Source organism: Scyliorhinus torazame, chromosome 15 (assembly GCF_047496885.1).
Source record: "Scyliorhinus torazame isolate Kashiwa2021f chromosome 15, sScyTor2.1, whole genome shotgun sequence".
In the NCBI taxonomy this organism is placed as follows: Eukaryota; Metazoa; Chordata; class Chondrichthyes; order Carcharhiniformes; family Scyliorhinidae; genus Scyliorhinus; species Scyliorhinus torazame.
This window is the reverse complement of record NC_092721.1, coordinates 171,844,517-171,867,538: the sequence shown is the minus strand read 5'-3', so window position 1 is coordinate 171,867,538 and position 23,022 is coordinate 171,844,517. Positions and strand designations below refer to the sequence as shown.

General features: G+C 49.6%; 1 protein-coding gene across 1 annotated transcript in view; it reads right to left on the bottom strand.

Annotated features, from left to right (window-relative positions):
• Positions 1–23,022, bottom strand: part of LOC140391988 (anosmin-1) — a 286,799-nt gene that overhangs the window by 81,235 nt on the left and 182,542 nt on the right. Inside the window, exons 3-4 of the mRNA XM_072477109.1 lie at positions 16,807–16,869; positions 16,239–16,461 (exon numbers count right to left, since the gene is read on the bottom strand). Coding sequence (XP_072333210.1) covers positions 16,239–16,461; positions 16,807–16,869 — 286 coding nt within the window. The remainder of the gene's footprint in view (positions 1–16,238; positions 16,462–16,806; positions 16,870–23,022) is intronic.

Here is a 23,022-nt window from a genome sequence, read left to right as displayed (position 1 = left end):
TCATGCAAGAGACTTTCCCAAATCTATGAGGCTGCAGAGCTTCCTGTGAATCCTTCCATTTGCTTCAGAAGTGGCTCTTGCCAGTCACCACAGCAGGAATTTCTGTACAGCTGCTGTGAAAGCTGCTACTGTCCCTCTCAATTCCACATGCTCAATCGCGGTTCTCATTTCTCTTCCCGACCCACCATCCACAATTGACAGGGATCACAGACGCAGGTTCCGAACTGGATGGCTTCTGGAAAGTTCAACTGGAAGGCCCATATTATAACCTGCATGAGATCTACAGGGTTGGAGAAATCAAGCTCCCTATGAGTCTCGCCAAATACAAGCTCCCTCGCTAAAGGGGCGGGGAACCCTAAATCATCCACTGTTAAGTCTTATATAAAGTTGGCCAAGTATGGTACCGACAGCTCAGACCCGGCTGGGATTTGGTGTATGTGTAAATACCAGTGTGTGTTAATAAACCAGGTTTTCTTACATTTTAAAAAATCATTTACGGGATGTGGGCGTCGCTGGTTAGGCCAGCATTTATTGCCTATCCCTAATTGCCCGTCAGAAGGTGTTGGTGAACTACCTTCTTGAACCGCTGAAGTACATGTAGTGTAGGTACACCCACTGTGTTATTCGGGAGGATGTTCCAGGATTTTGACCCAGCGACAGTGAAGGAACAGCGATACATTTCCAAGTCAAAGTGGGGAGTGAGTTGGAGGGGAACCTCCAGGCGGTGGGGTTCCCAGCTATCTGCTGCTCTTGTCCTTCTAAATGGTAGGGGTTGTGAGTTTGGGAGGTGCTGTCTAAGGAACCTTGGTGAGTTACTACAATGCATCTTGTAGGTGGTACACATGCTTGCCACTGTTTGTCGGTGGTGGAGGGTTTGAATGTTTGTGGAAGGAGGAGCAATCAAGTGGCAGCTTTGTTCTGGATGGTGTTGAGCTTCTTGAGCGTTGTTAGAGCTGCACTCATCCAGGCAAGTGGAGAGTATTCCATCACACTCCTGACTTGTGCCTTGCAGATGGTGGACACTCTTTGGGGGTCAGGAGGTAAGTTACTCTCTGTAGGATTTCTAGCCTTTGACCAATCCAGTTCAGTTTCTGATCAATAGTAACCCCCCTGATGTTGAACCTGAAGCCATGAGACTGCATAGGGTCCAAAGTCAATGTTGAGGACTCCCAGGGCAACTCCATCCCGACTGTGTAGCACTGTGCTGCCATTTCTGCTGGGTCTGTCCTGACGGTGAGACAGGACGTTTCCAGGAATGGTGATAGTTGTGTTGACATTGGGCGGGATTCTCCGACCCCTCGCTGGGTCGGAGAATTGCCGGGGGCTGGCGTGAATCCCGCCCCCGCCGGTTGCCGAATTCTCCGGCACCGGATATTCGGCGGGGGTGGGAATCGTGCCGCGCTGGTTGGCGGGCTCCCCCCCCCGGCGATTCTCCGGCCCGCGATGGGCCTAAGTCCCGCTGCTGGAATGCCTGCCCTGCCGGCAAGAATCAAACCACCTACCTTACCGGCAGGACAAGGGGGCGCGGGCGGGCTCCGGGGTCCTGGGGGGGGGCATGGCGATCTGGCCCCGACGGTGGCCTGGGCCGCGATCGGGGCCCACCGATCCGCGGGCGTGCCTGTGCCGTGGGGGCACTCTTTTCCTTCCACCTTCGCCATGGTCTCCACTGTGGCGGAGGCGGAACAGACCCCCTCCACTGCGCATGCGCGGGGATGCCGTGAGCGGCCGCTGACGCTCCCGCGCATGCGCCGCACGGCAAAGTCATTTCCGCGCCAGCTGGCGGGGCACCAAAGGCCTTTCCCGACAGCTGGCAGGGCGGAAATCAGTCCGGCGCGGGCCTAGCCCCTCAAGGTGAGGGCGAGGCCCCTCAAATGCAGAAAATTCCGCATCTTTGGGGCGACGCGATGCCGGACTGATTCGCGCCGTTTTCGGCGCCAGTCGGCGGACATCGCGCCGATTGCGGAGAATCCCGCCCATTGTCTGTAAGGTATGATTCTGTGAGTATGACTATGTCAGGCTGTTGCTTAACTAGTCTGTGAGACAGCTCTCCCAACTTTGGTAAAAGCCCCCAGATGTTAGTAAGGAGGACTCTGCAGGGTCGGCAGGGCTGGGTCTGCCGTTGTCGTTTCCGGTGCCTAGGTCGATGCCGGGTGGTGCGTCCGGTTTTATTCCTTTTTTGTGTTTACAACTGAGTGGATTTCTAGGCCTACGTGGTTTGGATTTGTGGTCTACAAATGCGCACTACTCGAGCGTCCACATTTCTGACCTGGAAATCACCCCTCAGTCCACACAAAGCTAAAGATTCTGCTCCATGAGTCCTTTATGCCCAAATTTACAACATGCACTGGTACGGCTGAGAGCACAAATTCTGAAAACTCCTGCCTGGGTTCCATAATCTGGCTGAAATGATTGAACACTTGGACGGTGGCACAGTGGCACAGTGGTTAGCTCTGCTGCCTCACGGCGCCGAGGACCCAGGTTCGATCCCGGCTCTGGGTCACTGTCCGTGTGGAGTTTGTGCATTCTCCCCGTGTTTGCGTGGGTTTCGCCCCCACAACCAAAGATGTGCAAGGTAGTGGATTGAACATGCTAAATTGCCTCTTAATTATTTAACAAAAAAAAAAGGAAAAAGTATGCATGGTTCTGAATTAGCAAACAACTCTACAGTCTGCCCCAGCAGCAGCTTTAATAGCACTGGGAAGTGCCCCTTTTGGAGCAGTAGGCACCCTGAGATCCAGGGGCCACATGCGGCCGCTAAGGGTCTGAGTGCGGCCCGTGAGGCATTTTGTTGGCTTTTGCCAACATTCCACTGGTTTCCGTCCCTGTAATTTTTTCTCCTACTGGTGTGACTGAAGTGATACACACACAAAGCAAGGGGCTCGTGAAGTGAGGTGCGTGCTGATTGCTCGTAACATTGACTGAGAGCGTCTATGGGGTTGCGTCCCAGGTGTGAATTATTTTTGTTTCGACCACTTGAAATTGATGACAGTTCTATTAATATGAACAAAGAACAATAGCACAGGAACAGGCCTTTCGGCCATCCAAGACTGTACCGGTCATGATACCACTCTTGGCCAAAACCCTCAGCACTTCGTCTATACCCATCCTATCCATGTAAAATGAAATGAAACAAAAATCGCTTATTGTCACAAGTAGGCTTCAAATGAAGTTACTGTGAAAAGCCCCTAGTCGCCACATTCCGGCACCTGGTACGGGAATCGAACCGTGCTGCTGGCCTGCCTTGGTCTGCTTTAAAAGCCAGCAATTTAGCCCAGTGTGCTAAACCAGCCCCTTGAAACACATGAATGATTAAGCATTTTCTATAGCTTGTCATTAAATATTCGGTGTGTATAAATGTATATAATCTTTATCATGGGGTCACGATTAGTGAACAAGCACGATTTCAATCTTGCGCCCCACTGAGATGAAGGAGGACCAATCATGCGGCCAACTCACCAGCCTAGGTTGCCCATCACTGTATTAGAGCTCAGCAAGGTTGTCAGGGTATAACCCATTGCAAGGTATTCTTTTATAGACTGATATGAGACACTTGGGTCTGATGGAACACTGTTCAAGTTTTGAATGGATTAAAAAGATTGTCAGCAGAGCCAAGTGGTGAATAAATAGTCAGAATGTTAAGTTAGAATTTGAAATGAGTCAAAGACATGGAGATTTGTTGGATTAATGGGGCACACAGAAATGGAAGCAGGTTGAAGACAAATTCATCAAGACCTTGTTCAGGCATACACTGTTGCATTCCCTTGTTTGTGATAAGCACCATGGAAATAAATGTAAATTGCAGCTGTTGATTCAGAGCATGAAAGGGCTGGGGGGGGGGGGGGGCTAGTGCTGGCCTGTTAAGTAGAAGAATAGCAGCAGAACCCCTGCTAATAGTAAACACTGAATTAACTGAAGATGGTGGTTAAATAGCGTCACAGAAAAGATAGATTCAATTTTGCTTGACTTATCATTCAAACAGTACCAAGGTTAGCAGGTGTACTTAGCAACGTGAGAGATATTTTTAACCTCAGAAGAATCAGCCAACATCAATCTCTAGGAGGGGGATGTGGAACGGCACTGATTTTAATCAGGTAAATGCAAAGTATCAAATTTTTTATTGCTTAATATTGACCCACTAACTTTTGGAAGTATTTTTATATTCTCGCATCAGTTTATTTACATGACACGTTCAACATTTTGACTAGAAGGGAACACTGTTTTACTTGTGTCTTCATAAAAGTGTTCCTGAAGAGCAGGGTATCATCCCAATCTCATCAGTGTGAATTCAGACAAGGTTATTTCCAAGTTCTCACAGGGGTTCCAACATATCCAGGCTGCAGTGTAACTCTACCACTTAAAACATGATTTACTTCTCCAATTTCAACAGCAAACATCCCAGGCCAATTCCAAATATCAAACATAATAGAAAGTCAAATAAAAGTAACCTCGCTTTGACTTTCTGGGGGGGGTTGTATGGAATAGGTATTAAAGGACTGGGGGCGGGATTATCCGACCCTCCCCCGGGCCGGGGAATCGCCGGGGGATGGCGTGAATCCCGCCCCGACGCCGGCTGCCGGATTCTCCGGCTCCGGTTGTTCGGCGGGACGGGAATTGCGTCGTGCCGGTCGGGGGCCGTTGGCAGCGGCCGCCCCCGGCGATTCTCCACTCCGTGATGGGCCGAGTTGACGTCCGTTTTCGGCCGGTCCCGCCGGCATAAATCAAACCACGTCCGTACCGGTGGGACCTGGCTCTGCGGGCTGGGATGACGCCAGTACACGCTGGTGCTCCCGCGCATGCGCCATCTTGCCCCAGCCGGCAGAGGCCTTTCGGCGGCAGTTGGCGTGGCGCCAAACCCGCCGGCACTGGCCTTGCCCCTGAAGGTGAAGAGGATTCCGCACCTTCCGGGCGGCCCGACTCCGGAGTGGTTCACGCCACTCCTCGGCACCGGTACGGCCCACCCTGCCGGTTAGGGGAGAATCCCGCCCTGGATTCTCTGCTTCCCGCCGTCAGCAGCGAGAATCACAACTGGACGAAGGACACTGAGTGAGGCACAATTGGGAATTACGTCAACACCGATTCTGACACGATGCCCTGGCCCCCTGCTGGCGGTGTTAGTGACGTTTGCACCCTGCGCTGACAGGCCCATTTGCAAATCCTTCATTTGCATGGATTTGTATGTCATTAGTGGGTTGGATACTTCATGCTCCACCCCTCTGTGATGCTCCACCCCTCTCAGGTGGGAGTCACACGGGTGTGAATTGGTGCAAGTATTTACAAGCAAGGCCTGGGCGCTATGGCTGCTGAGGGGGAGCGAGAAGGTAAGAAAACTCACAGAACCTGACGGGCTTGCTGGGGGGAGGCTGCCTGGACCCCACGCGGTGCCAAGTCTGTGCACTAGGGGTGGCCCCCTCGGGATCAAGGCGGCCTGGCTCAGACCGCCATTGTTGCAGTATTGTTATTTAAACCCACCCCCTTGATGCAACATAGAGGCTCCTGGCTGACTGCGCACTATGTCCTGCATATGCTCAGAGAGCCTCTGGTCAATTGGGAACCCACCCATTCAGCCCTTCCGGAAACCCTCAGACTCCAGCAGTATCATCAACCGGATGGGTGTGGCCATGCTCAATCGCCGACTCACCAGGTGTTGACACTCCTCAGAAGTGCAGCCACACCTCAGAGGAAGCAAGCGATTAGATGAGCTCACCGCAAAGGTTGGGAACATGAACTGTGGCCTTTGGCACCCCCCTGGCACACAGCCCCTCTCAGAGTAGAAGGCTCACCGGTGACACTTTCAGCTAGTCCACCTCAGGATCACGGGATGTCTCCAAGGTCGGCCTGTCCACCATGCCCCTGTTCACATTCATCCCACCCCCGCCCAGGAAACATGACCAACTTTCTGTCACAACTTGTGTGTTATACCCGGGCCCCACATCACACGGCAGATAAGGTCCCAGCAAATGCATACTTCCCTTGCTCACCTCCATCTGTAGGAGCTGCCTGCACTCAAGCCTCTGAGCATTGAGGTGGCCAGCAGCACTTGTTGACAGTCTCCCCCACACAACCAGTTGACACCCTGCTGGCGGGATAACACGGCTACCGAGTGAGCAGACCACAGTCGACCCCACTGAGGAAACAGGACAGAGACCGCAGAGCCGATTGCTGACACGGGTTGCGGTAGCCACCAGTACTCCTGTTGACAGGGACGGGCGATGAGGATTGAGGCTCCCCACATCACCGGCCCGGTGCCACCCGCTGATGGGGACATGGGTGTAGTACGCCTGGCAACATATTGAGGGTGTGTTTGGGAGGGATATTGAGGGTGGCACCGCTGTACAGCTCAGGGTGACCATGTAACCTCGTGGCTTTGGATGGCCAAGAGAACACTCACCATGCTAACATTCTCTGTCTCCATACCCACTGGCACCGTGGGGGTATTGCAGAGGACACAAGCTCTCAGCAGCCGTCAAGGTGACGGTCGCCCTGAATGTTTATACCTCTGGCTCATTTCAGGGCTCGAGTGGGGACATGTGCAGGATCTTACAAACGCCTGCACACAGGTGCAGAAGGCTGTGACAGATGCCCTATGTGCCCGGGACTACATCACCTTCAACCTGGACCAGGGCCACAAGGATGTCCGGCCTAAGGTCATTCATTTTGTTCCGGCATTGTGCGCAGGTCCTCCTGGTGAGGCTGGCAGCCTTACTGCCTCTGCCACTTCCTTCCAGACTCTGTTCAGGAGGTTGGGCTTCAGTCTCCACCCCACCCTGGGGAAGAGGGGTCCCTCCTCCCCTCAATGGCATCAATGGTCCACTTCGGACTCATGGAACGGGGGCAAGGTCTTCGCTGAGCCATCTTCTTGGCTGGAATGAGAGTGGGTGGTGAGTGGAGAGCTTATAAGCAATTCCAGCTTGTCAGGTTCTTTAACCAGGACTCCAGCCCCAGCGGATCTGATGCCAGTGGAGATGAGAATTGGCAGAGCGCTGGCCCATTTGTGTGTCCTGAATATAGCGTCTCCAACGGGAACGTGAATTTCATGCAGCCGTCAGGCTCATCTCAGTATACGAGGCCGGTTTGAGTCCACAGTCTCCCAGCTCCCATGAATCACCGGCTGCACCGACAAGTCCTCACCCAGGTGCCAATTAGTACTGGTCTCCACAAGCGGAGATTAGGTGTGATGGCCACTCCAGGGATCTCAGAGGTGATTGGGGCCCCTGGGTGGTCGGGGACAGAGCAGGCACCCAGGTAGTGCCAGCCTGGAGCTCTAGCAGTGCCAACCTAGCACTTCCAGGGTGTCAGAGGCATTGTCTGGATGCCAGGTTGGCAGTGCCAGGGTGAAATGTTGGCACTGCCAGGTGGCAGGCCTGGGGGGGAGGGGGGGGCGATGCCCATGAAAGGTGGTGAAGTAGGTGTGTGAACGGGCATCATAAAGGCTGGAGGTGAAGGAGGAAGTTCCTGAAAGGGGGGAATCTGAAAGCGGGGGATAGAAAGGAGGGGGCCTGAAGGTGGGTGGAGGCCTTCAGCAACCCCATATTGTGGTATGTGTCATGATATTCATATAAACATATCATGGTGCATCACACACACACACACTGATGGACAGATCAACGGACCAATTAACACACACGCAACATCAAAGCCAATCACCAGTGAGAGCACACGCACTATAAAACAGGGAACACCACAGTTCCCGCTCTTTCCAGCAGGAGATAGCTCAGAGCACAGAGTTCACAGCGTGCCACTCAGACATACACCATGTGCTGAGTGCCTCACTAAGATAGTGTTAGGGCTGGGTCCATAGGTTAACGGGTAAAGTACGAACCACAGCCATGAGTTAACAGATGTTGTTATCAAGAGTAATAAAACAGGGGCGCCATTCTCCGCCGGCGGGAGTCTCCGTTTTGCCGACGCCCGGGGGTTTCCCGACGGCGTGGGGCTGCCCCACAATGGGAAACCCCATTGACCGGCCGGTATTACGGAGACTCCCGCCGGCCGGTCGGGGCAGAAATGTGGCGGGGCGGGTAGGAGAATTTTGCCCCTGAGTTGTACCATCTACAACCGTGTTGGTTCGTTTGTATAGCGGAACACCCAACACGACAGTATGCTCACTTACGGAGGGGATGGCGGGGCGTGGAGGGGTGATGCCCCGATGTCCACAAGGATGGATGGGTGTGGGCAGAGTCATTATCATGCCTGGGTGGTAGGGGGGGAGCTCATATGAACTTTTATTGGTGGGGGGAGGTTGCCCCTTGAATGTCAAAAGTTGGGGGTATTGCCCATGTCTGTGGGGGGGGCGGTCGCATTGTCCGTGGGTAGGGGACCTTCAAGCTCTCTTCGAGATCTAGGCACCTTTTCAAAATGGTACCCCGGTCTTTGAGGTGCCTGTCCGGATGCCGAGTTTAATTCTCCACTGTGGAAAGAAATTCTAAAGTCCATTATTGACCGGTGAGAAACTCCTCAAGCTCCCAAAAAAATGACTAAGTGCGGGTGAATCCAGGCCTGTATATTACCCAAAAAGCCAGCAGGAAACACTCTGCCAAACTCTCTCAAAATAACACTTTGGTGCATTGAGCCTTTAGTCTCCAAAACAGAAAATCAAGCCCAAAGTCCTAACCATAGGCAGAGACCGTATGAAGCAAGTAGAAAGCCGACTAATAGGTTCCGTTTTCGTTCTTTGAATTTTATACATGACAACACTTCATGATTGGGCAGCTCCTTCAGACTCTTTGTCACCTCTTCCATTCCTTCAAGGAGTGTGCAATGAAAACTGTGCAGAAGTAATCTCTCAAAATCCTACCCAAAGAAAATTCTGATTGATGTTTTATGAACATTTCATTGTTACATTTGGGAATTTAGAGAGTGTTGTAAGCTTGCAAATAAAACTCAGATGCAGCGATTTAACTTTGCCAGGTTGAAGTGTCGGTGTACTATTGTACTATTCAAACCCTGGCAGCAATAAAGGCTGCATTCTCCAATTTGCAAAATAAGTGCTGATGTGGCGCGGGAACAGTGGCGTTTTACGCCAGAAAAAATGGCGCCGTCAACGCACCGATCCTCCGTCCGGTGGGAGGCTAGCAGCCGTGCAGCGTAAAGTCGCTGGCTTTACCTGCGGATACGGCCGGAGAATTGCCGGGTCCGTGGCCGCACATGCACACGGCGGCGGCCACGCCGTGCAACATGGAAGTTAGGTAGGGGAAGGGCGGGTGTGACAAAGGCAGCTGAACAGTTGAGCTGAAGCTTAAAAGTCCCTGAGCTCCTCAAGCGCGGATCCTCGCCACCCCCGGGCCACTCACCACCAGTGCCCCCACCCCTCGCCAAAGCCCCCCGTGCCCACGGAACGGCTCCCCCCTGACTGTGGCGGCGCTGGACTCAGTCTGCAGCCGTCACGTGAGGTACCCGAACGATGCGAGCACACGCGCCCCACGCCGTCGGGAAGTCAGCTCTTCGGGGTCGGAGCATCGGGGGAGGGCCTCAGGTGACGTCCTGAGGCCGTCCAGATGGCGTGCGGTGTACTCCCAGAGTACGCTGTTTTTGAGGGTGCGGGGAGCATCGCAAAATCGGCGCCCCTGATTTTGGCGCAAGCGGGGATTCTCCGGCCAATCGTCGAATGTGATTTCGGCGTCAGCGACCGGAGAATCCCGCTCATGCAATTTCAGGCTAGCAACTACGCCTCAGATAGCAAATACCCACAGAGCTGTGGGTATTGTGGGCAGCTTGTGGGCAGCATTATATCGGAGCACTGCAATCAGCTTTGAATGGCCTTGGTAGGATGGAGATGGGGTGGGGTGAGTGGGTTGGAGGTGAGGAGTGTAGTTTATGTTTCAAAGCAGGTTTTGCTCAGAAAAGTACAATGAGGCTAGATGTGAAAATTAAATGGATGAGTAGTCTTCCCGTTCAGGGTTATGTTCGAATCCTCTGGCATTTTTCAAAGTGGACAGGGAACTGTCCCTGAATCCTGCCAGCAATGTTCCCTCTGTTAACAACACCCAAAAAAACCCAGATTAGCTCCATGCTGTGATGTTTGTAAAGCTTTGCTGTGTTCGGGAAAGTTGCTTCATCCACCTTTGTAGTGACAGTGAATGCATTTCAAAGTAAGTTGATTTGAGAAGCACTTTTGGACATCCTAAGATGTGGTTTACCGCTATGCAGCTGCACGGCAGAGTTTTTGATATACCTTTCATACAAATGTGAGGAGCTCAGGGACTTCTACGCTTGTGCCCAACTGTTCAGCTGCCTCTGTCACATCCCCCTTTCACCTGCCAAACTTCCCAAATTTCCCACCTGAACTTTCTCTACTTTCCTCTCCTGCCTCATGCCCTCTCTGAGCTTATCCTGTGGTCTCAGTCTGTCCCACAGTGCTTCACACTCAAGTCAGTACTCTGTAACTGGAATGATCCTTTACAATGGGAGGATCATGCTGGGTGAGCCTTGGAATCAAGCCGAGAATATAGTTTCACGTTCTTGCATTCCTTTGCAATAAATGTGAAACAAATTTTTCACTCAGTGTTACTTATAACAACAAAAATGTTTTTCCTCACAAGACTGTTAATTGATTTCATTACAGTGGTGATTTACATCTGTAAAAGGTACTGTTGACTGCTGCAGAATGATAAATGGTTAATATTTTAATGCGATCAAGAAACAAATAGCTTTTAAAATCCATCATTCCTTCACCCCCACAACCCAAAGATGTGCAGGTTAGATGCATTGGCCACGCTAAATTGCCCCTTAATTGGAAAAAAATAATTGGGTGCTCTAATTTACAAAAAAAAAGAAATCCATCATTCCTACATAGCTTCAAATCACACAAAAATGTCCTTGAAATATCTTAAATAATTACAGCCTGAAATTAGATCCTCTGAATATTCTGAACGATATTTTTATTCTGCTCATCAGCTCAATGGAGGAGCTACAGGGCGTGGTGATTGTCTTGATTAAGTTGGCTAGAAGTAAAGGCCGGGAATCTCCGTTCTCTGCTGCCTAGATTGGTAATCCTAATCGGGCGGAGAATGGAGCATCAGCCGAAAAACAGGATTGGCGCCAACCGGTCTCTGGTCCCGCGCACCGGTGGGAACATGCAAAGTGCTGATTTGCATGCATCAGCATGAAATTAACAAGCTGGAAGCCCGGTTTCCCCACTTCTTGCGTTGCTCCAACCCCCACCGCAGGAAATCCACCGAGCAGGTTGTGGCATAAGTCTGGCCAAAAACAGCCCCAGTCAAGGGGGGCATCCCATTGCTGTCAGACTTCAGAGGGGGGTTCCGCAAGGGTCCTGGAGGTAGGGTGGGCTCGGGCAATGGGATGTGGGTCCCGTCCCGTGCCTAGACTGCCCCTTCCGGTCCTGGACAACCTAATGATCAACCTCGGCACGGTGATCTCAGACAGCCCTCTGTTCAACAGTATCATCCTGGTCAGATGTTTTAAACTCTGAAGTGGCCTCCTCATGCTGAACTGGTTTGCCTGACAGCTGATAAGCAGTCCAGACAATTCAGTGAAGAATCAATGCAGGAACACTTTCCCTTTCTTAACATCTGTTCCCTCAGATGAATGTCTTTCAATCAGCAGCTTTTTGAAGTGTCAGAGCTTCCTGGAAAACCCTCAACACTTGAGGACAATCTTGCTTTCAATGGCTCCCAGCTGGCACCGTGGCAACCGCACGGGCGCGATTGCCGCCGATTCTCTGCCAACCGGATAGTTGGTGGCCTGCCGTCGGAGCTGCGTGGCGGGATTGTCATGCCCCCCTCCCCAGCGATTCTCCGACCCAGTGCGGGCTCAGAGAATCCCGGCCATAGGATTCTCCAGGGACTTGACAAGGTAAATGCTGAGAGGATGTTTCCTCTTGTGGGAGAGTCTAGGACCAGAGGACGTAATCTCAGAATAAAGACCGAGTTGAGGAGGAATTTCTTCTCTCAGAGAGTATTGAATCTGTAGATTTTGTTACTGCAGTGAGCTGTAGAGGCTGGGTCATTAAGTATGTTCAAGGCTGAGGTAGGCAGAATTTTAATCAGTCAGGGAATCAAGGGTTATGAGGATAAGGCAGGAAAGTGGAGTTGAGGACTTTATCAGATCAGTCATGACCTCATTGAATGGCGGAGCAGACTTGATGGGCCGAGCGGCCTATTTTGGCTCCTACGTCTTACGGTGAACTCACTTAAAGGAGTACGGAGTAGCCACTGCAGCATCTTCATTACAATGAAAATTAGTCCTCTGAAAGTCCTTGTGTGGCCAGTGACAATGTGTGGCTGCGAAAGCTGCGCCATCAAGGTGAGTGACGAGGCTCAAACAAGTGGGTGCTGGAGAAAGCTGGTGTTAAAAGGAACTTGTTTGATGCAGTGACATCAGCGAAGTGGTTTCACATAGTTTGGAAGCATGATGTGAACAGGAGGAGAATGTTTGGAAAAAGAGTCACGCAAGACCCAAGATTGGATAATATCAGAACGTGAACTGTCTTCTCTGTGGAACAGGCCGTGAGGGCGGTGGAGAATAAAAACCAGTGGAGAAAGATTGTTCATAGTGTGGCCAACCCTCAGAACACGGACCGATGAAAGGCAGACAGGGGCTGGTTTAGCTCACTGGGCTAAATCGCTGGCTTTTAAAGCAGACCACGGCAGGCCAGTAGCACGGTTCAATTCCCGTACCAGCCTCCCCGAACAGGTGCCGGAATGTGGCGACGAGGGGCTTTTCACAGTAACTTCATTGAAGCCTACTCGTGACAATAAGCGATTTTCATTTCATTTTCAGACAGATGGACTTATTGAATTCCCAGACCTCCAAATCTTTCATATAATAGCGTGATTGTGGATTTTATCCCACGACCATTATCATTGGGCAGAATTTTACAGCCTTCCTGCAATGGGTTTTCAGACAGGGGCCTGTAAAATGTAATAGCCGCCGGGCCTGCTACCTACCTGCTTTCCCAACCGCAATGTTACACGCAGCAGGGGGAGGGATCAGGTGACCTAGCCACATGAGGCCTCATCCAACCCTAGCAGCAATGTTTCAGCCGATGAAATCATAATCATGGCAGGTAACAATGCTTAGGTTTTGGGTGGAAAATGGGATGGGGAGGGAGGTTGTCTTCTTTAAAGACCCCCTATTTTGATCCATGTTGACTGTCCACCACAGCCCCCTAATTTCCCACCCCCACCCCCACCTCCTGCCCTCCCATCGTGTCTGCCAGCGTTGTCCTCGCATACACCACCAATGGCCCCCCACTTACTTTGTATCTGGCTCCAGCTTGAACATCATTAGGAACTGGATGCAGTCCCAGCAGAGCCACCGTTCCTGGAAGCGCTGCTGGGAGCAAAGAACTGCCAGTCGTCTGATTGGCTGGTGGCTATTGGGAGGCAGGACTTCCTCCCCAGATCGGTGTGAAAGGCTCGCCTCAGGGTAATCAATGACCCAACGGATATTAAGTCACTGAGGGGCCACAGGACTGGGCGGGAGTGGGAGATACACCCACTTCCAGAGCCAGCCACTGCTGCTACTCACTGGATATAAAATCCCGCCCATTACGTGGGCTAAAGAGCTGGCTTGTGATGCAGAACAAGGCAGCAGCGCGGGTTCAATTCCCGTACCAGCCTCCCCAAACATGCGCCGGAATGTGGCACCTAGGGGCTTTTCACAGTAACTTCACTGAAGCCTACTTGTGACAATAAGTGATTATTATTATGTTTGACACTGAAACATAAATAGGAAAAATTACAGAATGCAAGTATGCATTACCTCTTTCAATAGACCTCTCCATGTCCATACACATTAACTTTCAGCAGAGGTTGCTAAATGGAGATGATAAATTGAAACTTTAACTGTGAGGTCAATTGAAGTGGCACTCTCGCTGCCCACCTGGGCAAACATTGTTGAACAGGAGTCCAACCTGGGATCTTTCTTGTCTATGTAGCTCCACTATTCACTTTAAATGCAACTAGCCATCAGGGGAGCCTTTGTTTGATACTTTCATTGTTTTGAAGTTTGAATTTTTGAAATTCCTTCACAGTAACACATAGATTGTTCAGTCTCGACAGTCGCTACTAAGTAATTTATCAGATCACATTTTCAAATGTCCTAATGGAGACTGAGCCAGTGCTGCCTAATTCCCTGAAGTATTTTACTAAATTCCTGAGCTTAGTATTGCATCGTAACCACAGCAAAGACCTCTATTGTTCTACATTATTAAAGTGTGCATTGACGGCTGGATTGCTTTCCGACCTACGAAAAACGGATCGCTGTCTCACATGTCGAAATGCATAATTCCTTAAACACTCTAGGGCTAGTTCTTAAATTGCCCACTCTCAGCAGGGAGCCATGTTCACAGGGAGCAGGGGTCAGAGGGTCAGGGTGATAATGTTTTGCCCGATCTGTAACCTGGGCTCCCTTTATGAGTGGCTTCTTACTGGAGTGCAACATCACAGAATTAGGCCTACCTTTGAAACCCATGAACGTTGCAAATATACGTGTGGTAGTCAAGTTTGTAGACACAAGACAAGCACTTCATCATCTTATTTCTCACATTACTACCACAGCATGGTACATGAATTACACACAAGTATACCCGAGTTGAATTTTTGCTTGAAAACCTTTACATATTTTCGGTTACACCCAGTCAGTATCTCTTGAACAACATTGAAAGATACAGTGGACTGTTGAACCGACCACGTGTCACAGAATAGTGGGCTACGGCCTTGATCCCATCAATTCCACACAATCTGAATGGCTGGTTTCAGTTCCGCCATCCTGGAGACAAAAGAAGGCCCCCCCCCTACACCCACTCACCCGCCGAGGGGAGGATGGATTAAGAAGATTAAGAGCTGATTTGACTGATGTCTCCAAGATATTCCAGGGAACAGATAGGGTAGATAGAGAGAAAGCAATTCCAATGGGTGCAGCTGAAACTTTCCTCTTGGAGACTGGGAAAAGAGGCAAGGAACTTGTATTAAGTAATCCAGGAAACACGAAGATGAAGGTTTAAACAGATTTATTCTAACTCAAAAGCATAGCCGCACCTGTGGTGTACAAAATAAGTGTCCCAGCCCGGAATGAACAGTACAAGCGGTCCGGGTCTGGGACAGCACTTAAAGGGTTTGGTGTCGGGTCCCAGCTGGGCGGGCCTCTGCCTGTTACTATGGGAACCTGTACTCCACCAGCTCCACAAGGAGATTGATGAGTGGTTCTCTGTGGGCCTCGTGAGGCTAATCACAGAACTGCTTTCTCAGTCCAAAATCTCAGCTCTAGGAGTAAGGGATATGGCCTCAAGGTTAGACACAGGCCTTTGAAGTGAAGTTAGCACTTCTGTAAGCAAAGGGTGGTAGATGTTTGGTATTCTGTCTGCAAATGGCAATTTGTGCTTGGTCAATTGTTAATTTTAAACCTGACATTGTTAGACTTTTGTTCACCAAACATGTTCAGAGATTATGGGGTAAAAGCGAGTAAGTGAAGTATCGCCCATGATCTAATCAGTTCCAAGGGCCAAATAGCCTACACCTGTTTCCATGATCCTATGAGAGGAGGAAGATGGAAGGAATCAGTCCAAGCAACAATAGTGCAGCTAAATAACACAAGGACAGAAACACAGGCCTGGTAACTAGTTACTGAGCCTATCCTGTCTCGTGAGACACACTTAGTTCAAGATGATGTAACGAGGGGAAGGAAAGATAGGGGGAAATGCAAAAGATTTGAGAGAACAAAAGTTTTTAAAAATCACACACAATGCTCATTTTCTTAACTAACTGGATCACCCTTTTAACGTATCACTATTGTCATTATCAATGGGTTTTTTCATCTAAATTTAGAGTACTCAATTATTTTTTTACAATTAAGGGGCAATTTAGCAAGGCCAATCCACCTACACTGCGCATCTTTTGTGTTGTGGGGATGCGACCCACGCAGACATGGAAAGAATGAACAAACTCCACACGGACAGTGTCCGAGGGCCAGAATCGTACCCGGTCTTCAGCACCGTGAGGCAGCAGTGCTAACCACTGCGCTACTGTGCCATCCCCATCATTATCAATGTCAATGTCATCTGTTAAATGCTTGGAGACATTTTTACCAAGTTAAAGCCGTTATATAAATGCATGTTGTTGACACAAAATATTGAAGTTTAAGATTGCAGCAGGCGCCTTAAAGCTATGCTACTATAAGCCTCCCAACAGGTTATGATATTATTGGAAAACATTTGATATGTGGAACAAATATTTTAAGACTTCAGGTAGCATTTTTCAACATGTAAGGCTGGTGCATACCCCTGAACAGGTTCCGTGGTATTTGGCAAGTATGACCACAGCCATTGGAACAGCATTTCTTCAGTCCCGAGCACTCGTCATCTGCCTCACAGCTTTCAACACAGGCAGCAGCGAAGCCGCTGGCTTTCTCCGGAGTGGGACAGTCACCTTGCTTCGCTGACTGGATTGATTTGAGAAACTCACAGCTGGTCAGGCACTCATAGTGTTTCTTTGGAAAGAGAGACTGAAATTAAATGAAAAAGAACTCATTTATTTCATTAAAAGAAACCTTTTTGTCAAACTAATGCCGAAAGTGTTACAGAATCAATTGTTTATGTGTTAAACTGCACGGCTGGAGAAGTAATTAATGCATTTGTTTCTTGAACATTTGTGGCTACATGAAAGATTTGGTCCCAAGTGATAAAAGTCGTTGTGTCGTCTTCCCATTTCTCACTGCAATTTCTTATCTCTCTTGGTAGAGCATTGCCCGAGGCATTTAACTTGTGCAATCCTACAAATTGAACCAGCATTTTGATTTATCTTCAAAGTTGATAATAGGTCAAATAAATCACCCAAGGGTGGACCTTACCTCACACTTGCTTTGGCATTGAGTCTCCTGTAAGTCCCAGGATTCTCTGCAGGGCTCCAGGCACTGTAGAGCAGAACAAAGTGCCTGTTAGTGTCAAAAGCCACATCAAAGGGATAAGATGCATTAAGGTCCACATGTCTATCCATGCTTGTCGCTCACTCTTACACACTGATACCCTCTTTTACCTGAGTGATAGGAATGATGTCTTAAGAAAAGTGGAAAGTCATATTAACTCCATTTGAGTTGTCAAATCTATTCCGATGCGGTTAGAGATACTGCAGTGTTTTCTTTGGCAAAGTCATTTCCAATGAAAGAATTATGATGTCCTCGACTCGCTAATTAAAAAAACGCACAAAAATAAAATTTACAGTCTTTAAACAAAACGTAACTGCTGCGCTGCTTGATTTTTTTGCATTTTGTGCATGCTAGATTGGAATGATGGATATCTCTGTGGCCACCCAACGAGCTGTTGCTTTTTAAATATAACCCCTCATTCTGACTAAAAGCTCTAGATAAACAGCTATTATATTCGTACTCAATCCTGAATGTGCTCCATTCATAGTAAATAGTAAATAGTCACAGAGCTAGCCTACTAGCGACGTGTTTTAGCTGTGAGAAACATTACTGATTCCCAGGTCCCATCTGTGTTGAAAACAAAATCATCTGGGATGATTTCAGTTTTGTACATCTTAAGGACCAAAGTTAGGAACTAGTAGCTGTTGTCGACGAAGAGACAAGGCCAATAATTGCTGCGATGTTTATCATAATGCTTCAACTGCCAGGGACTTCATGACAAGTGAGTCTAATGTTCTGTGTCTGAAACCCATCCAATAATGAAAAAGATTGAAACAATTGTTGCCTTAACCCAAGATTTAACATTCCCGATAACTCACACTGACAGGAAAGGAAATCTCTTTATATTCAACTATTTTTATCTGAGGCAAAGCTGTTTACATTCAAAACATCAAATTCTGTATCATGTCTGGCCAAAAATAAATATTTTGGCTAAACTCCAGTTAAGCCACCAGAAAAAACCCCCAAATCTTTACAGAAGAAAAAAATTAGTTGCGAATAAGGCCATTCCACTATCTTCTGAGACACATTCAATGACTGTCCCTTAAACTGAAATGAAGACTAAAAGTATAATTTCCCCACACCATGTGAACGTATTTCAGGAGTGCAGAAATTATTCTGTTGGGGGTAGGTTATATTTTTTAATGGATGCAGACAAATAGACAGGTGCTTGGAGGGAAATCCTCTTCTGCCTCCAGGTAGCCTAGAGAACATGGGAAGTAAGATCACAGGAAGCTACCTTTCATCTGGGAAGAAAAGCTTCAGTCTTAACGATCAATATTCTACTGGTGGGAATTTTAAGTTTTGGGTCATAGAGTAAAATCATCCCGCTACCATTATACCTGGGGTTGGATTCTCCGCACCAGCGCGGCGAAACCACGGCCGGTGCAGGGGCGGAGAGTCCATGTTCCCGCAAGAAATCGGGACCGCCGCAGGTTCACCGATTCTGCAGGCCCCGAAAAATGGCGTTTGCCGCCTGGGACCTACCTGGGGCCATTGCTGGAGGCCCGCTCTGCCATTCTCAGCCCCCGACCGGCCGAAGTCCCGACAGCGTGGAACTAATGTTCTCCAGCTGGTCGGGATGCTGAGTCCGCGGCCGCCCTGGTTGGGGGCGGGCGGATCGGAGGCCAGGGGGGGGGGCCTGATAGGTGGCCGGGGAGTGATTGTGCGGGGGTTAAGGGTTGGGCGCGCAGCGGATCAGGGGGTCTCGTTTGAGGGTCTAACTCTGCGGTCTGAGTCCACCATGGAGCACGGTGGTGCACATGCACGGCCTCTGACCCGGAAGTGCGGGGGCCCGAATCTGCAGCAAAAGCTGCAAGAATTGAAGTGCATAAGTTGGGAACATGGGCTGTCAGGGAAGGACACAAGTGAAATGTGGAACTTGTTCAAGGAACAGGTACTACGTGTCCTTGATATGCATGTCCCTGTCAGGCAGGGAAGAGATGGTCGAGTGAGGGAACCATGGTTGACAAGAGAGGTTGAATGTCTTGTTAAGAGGAAAAAGGAGACTTATGTAAGGCTGAGGAAACAAGGTTCAGACAGGGCGCTGGAGGGATACAAGATAGCCAGGAGGGAACTGAAGGAAGGGATTAGGAGAGCTAAGAGAGGGCATGAACAATCTTTAGCGGGAAGGATCAAGGAAAACCCCAAGGCCTTTTACACATATGTGAGAAATATGAGAATGACTAGAGCGAGGGTAGGTCCGATCAAGGACAGTAGTGGGAGATTCTGTATGGAGTCTGAGGAGATAGGAGAGGTCTTGAACGAGTACTTTTCTTCTGTATTTCCAAATGAGAGGGGCCATATTGTTGGAGAGGACAGTGTGAAATAGACTGGTAAGCTCGAGGAAATACTTGTTAGGAAGGAAGATGTGTTGGGCATTTTGAAAAACTTGAGGATAGACAAGTCCCCTGGGCCTGACGGGATATATCCAAGGATTCTATGGGAAGCAAGAGATGAAATTGCAGAGCCGTTGGCAATGATCTTTTCGTCCTCACTGTCAACAGGGGTGGTACCAGGGGATTGGAGAGTGGCGAATGTCGTGCCCCTGTTCAAAAAAGGGAATAGGGATAACCCTGGGAATTACAGGCCAGTTAGTCTTACTTCGGTGGTAGGCAAAGTCATGGAAAGGGTACTGAAGGATAGGGGGCGAAATTCTCCCCCAACGGCGCGATGTCCGCCGACTGGCGCCAAACACGGCGCCAATCAGACGGGCATCGCGCCGGCCCAAAGGTGCGGAATACTCCGCATCTTTGGCGGCCTAGCCCCAACATTGAGGGGCTAGGCCGACGCCGGAGGGATTTCCGCCCCGCCAGCTGGCGGAAATGGCGTTTGTTGCCCCGCCAGCTGGCGCGGAAATGCGGCGCATGCGCGGGAGCGTCGGCGGCCGCTGACAGTTTCCCGCGCATGCGCAGTGGGGAGAGTCTCTTCCGCCTCCGCCATGGTGGAGGCCGTAGCGGAGGCGGAAGGGAAAGAGTGCCCCCACGGCACAGGCCCGCCCGCGGATCAGTGGGCCCCGATCGCGGGCCAGGCCACTGTGGGGGCATCCCCCGGGGTCAGATCGCCCCGCGCCCCCCCCCAGGACCCCGGAGCCCACCCACGCCGCCTGGTCCCGCCGGTAAATACCAGGTTTGATTTACGCCGGCGGGACAGGCAATTTCTGGGCGGGACTTCGGCCCATACGGGCCGGAGAATCCAGCGGGGGGTCCCGCCAACCGGCGCGGCCCGATTCCCGCCCCCGCCCAATCTCCGGTACCGGAGACTTCGGCGGGGCGGGGGCGGGATTCACGGTAGCCTACGGCCATTCTCCGACCCGGCAGGGGGTCGGAGAATGACGCCCAGGATTTCTGGGCATCTGGAAAGACACTGCTTGATTAGGGATAGTCAGCACGGATTTGTGAGGGGTAGGTCTTGCTTTACAAGTCTTATTGAATTCTTTGAGGAGGTGACCAAGAATGTGGATGAAGGTAAAGCAGTGGATGTAGTGTACATGGATTTTAGTAAGGCATTTGATAAGGTTCCCCATGGAAGACTTCTGCAGAAAGTAAGGAGGCATGGGATAGTGGGAAATTTGGCCAGTTGGATAACGAACTGGCTAACCGATAGAAGTCAGAGAGTGGTGGTAGATGGCAAATATTCAGCCTGGATCCCAGTTACCAGTGGCGTACCGCAGGGATCAGTTCTGGGTCCTCTGCTGTTTGTGATTTTCATCAATGACTTGGATGAGGGAGTTGAAGGGTGGGTCAGTAAATTTGCAGATGATACGGAGATTGGTGGAGTTGTGGATAGTGAGGAGGGCTGTTGTCGGCTGCAAAGAGACATAGATAGGATGCAGAGCTGGGCTGAGAAGTGGCAGATGGAGTTTAACCCTGAAAAGTGTGAGGTTGTCCGTTTTGGAAGGACAAATATGAATGCGGAATACAGGGTTAATGGTAGAGTTCTTGGCAATGTGGAGGAGCAGAGAGATCTTGGGGTCTATGTTCATTCATCTTGGAAAGTTGCCACTCAAGTGGATAGAGCTGTAAAGAAGGCCTATGGCGTGCTAGCGTTCATTAACAGAGGGATTGAATTTAAGAGCCGAGAGGTGACGATGCAGCTGTACAAAACTTTGGTAAGGCCACATTTGGAGTACTGTGTACAGTTCTGGTCGCCTCATTTTAGGAAGGATGTGGAAGCTTTGGAAAAGGTGCAAAGGAGATTTACCAGGATGTTGCCTGGAATGGAGAGTAGGTCTTACGAGGAAAGGTTGAGGGTGCTAGGCCTTTTCTCATTAGAACGGAGAAGGATGAGGGGCGACTTGATAGAGGTTTATAAGATGATCAGGGGAATAGATAGAGTAGACAGTCAGAGACTTTTTCCCCGGGTGGAACAAACCATTACAAGGGGACATAAATTTAAGGTGAATGGTGGAAGATATAGGGGGGATGTCAGAGGTAGGTTCTTTACCCAGAGAGTAGTGGGGGCATGGAATGCACTGCCTGTGGAAGTAGTTGAGTCGGAAACATTAGGGACCTTCAAGCAGCTATTGGATAGGTACATGGATTACGGTAAAATTATATAGTGTAGATTTATTTGTTCTTAAGGGCAGCACGGTAGCATTGTTGATAGCACAATTGCTTCACAGCTCCAGGGTCCCAGGTTCGATTCCGGCTTGGGTCACTGTCTGTGTGGAGTCTGCACATCCTCCCCGTGTCTGCGTGGGTTTCCTCAGGGTGCTCCGGTTTCCTCCCACAGTCCAAAGATGTGCAGGTTAGGTGGATTGGCCATGATAAATTGCCCTTAGTGTCCAAAACTGCCCTTAGTGTTGGGTGGAGGTGTTGACTATGGGTAGGGTGCTCTTTCCGAGAGCCGGTGCAGACTCAATGGGCCGAATGGCCTCCTTCTGCACTGTAAATTCTATGATAATCTATGATTAATCTAGGACAAAGGTTCGGCACAACATCGTGGGCCGAAGGGCCTGTTCTGTGCTGTATTTTTCTATGTTCTATGTTCTATCGTCTCCAGGTCCCTGCTAGCCCCCTGCAGGACTGGGAATTTGTGTCCCTTTGATCCAACTTTTTCTGGCATAAAACTCTACCGTTTTGACGCCGGCGTGGGGATATAATCCCAATAATGGAGAATCCAGCCCCTGGTTTTTATTTCCATTGATTTTATTTCCCATTGTAAAATTCCTTGCCCTCTTTTTATACCCCTGCACAATCTCATTGATGATCTTTTAAATATTTCCATTAATCAGACTGCAGGTCCACTAACCTACCAGCCCCTCCTTATGTATTGATCCTCTTGCCTTCCCCTCACTTTCCATTTTCCAAGCTAACTAAAATGTTTATCCTTCAACTTCAAATGAAGGGGACACACCCAAATTGCCTGAACCTATCTTTTCTTTTTACATTCGCCAACTGACCTGCTGTGTATTTCCAGCATTTCCTGGTCTTATTTAAGGAAGCAATTAGGGATTTATTTAGTTTGGAAATGTTGAAAGAAATTAAAGATACACATAGAACCATTGTTTTGTCTCACATTAATAGTAAATGCTAGAATTCCTTTAGCATGTTGCCCAAATTGTAAATACTGATTGTAAATACATCATTACAGGTATAGTAAAGTCGGCATAGTCCCAGATGACCATAGGCTGCTTTCCCCTTTGAGGAAGAGAGCTGACCGGTGATGATTTAATCTGAGGATCACAACACCTCAGGCGAGGAGCAGGGCTGAGAAGGTGGGGCCTTCATGAATAACCTCAGCCGGTACGGAAATTTAACCCACACTGTTGGCCTCAAGTAGAGTACCTCAAAACCGGCGACCCAAAAATTGACTGTGTCTGACAACCAGACATTTTTATAATGTTTCATGCAGTATAATTTAAAAATAACTTATCTGGACAATTCAGCTAAATGCTACATGGTGTGGCTCCAGACTCGTTCCTGGCTTCGCGTACCACTCTGCTCCAAGCGACCCTTGACCCCACCCAACCTGGCTTGACCCAAACTGCCAAGCCGACCCAAAAACGGACAATATCCGCAATCGGGCAAGGCCTCGGTCCTGAGATTGCCAGATTTGAAGCTACTATACCTGTGTACATGTGTGCAAAATGATCATGTGTACCCAGGAGAGTAATATTCCTCCTTTGAGTGGTACATCTGA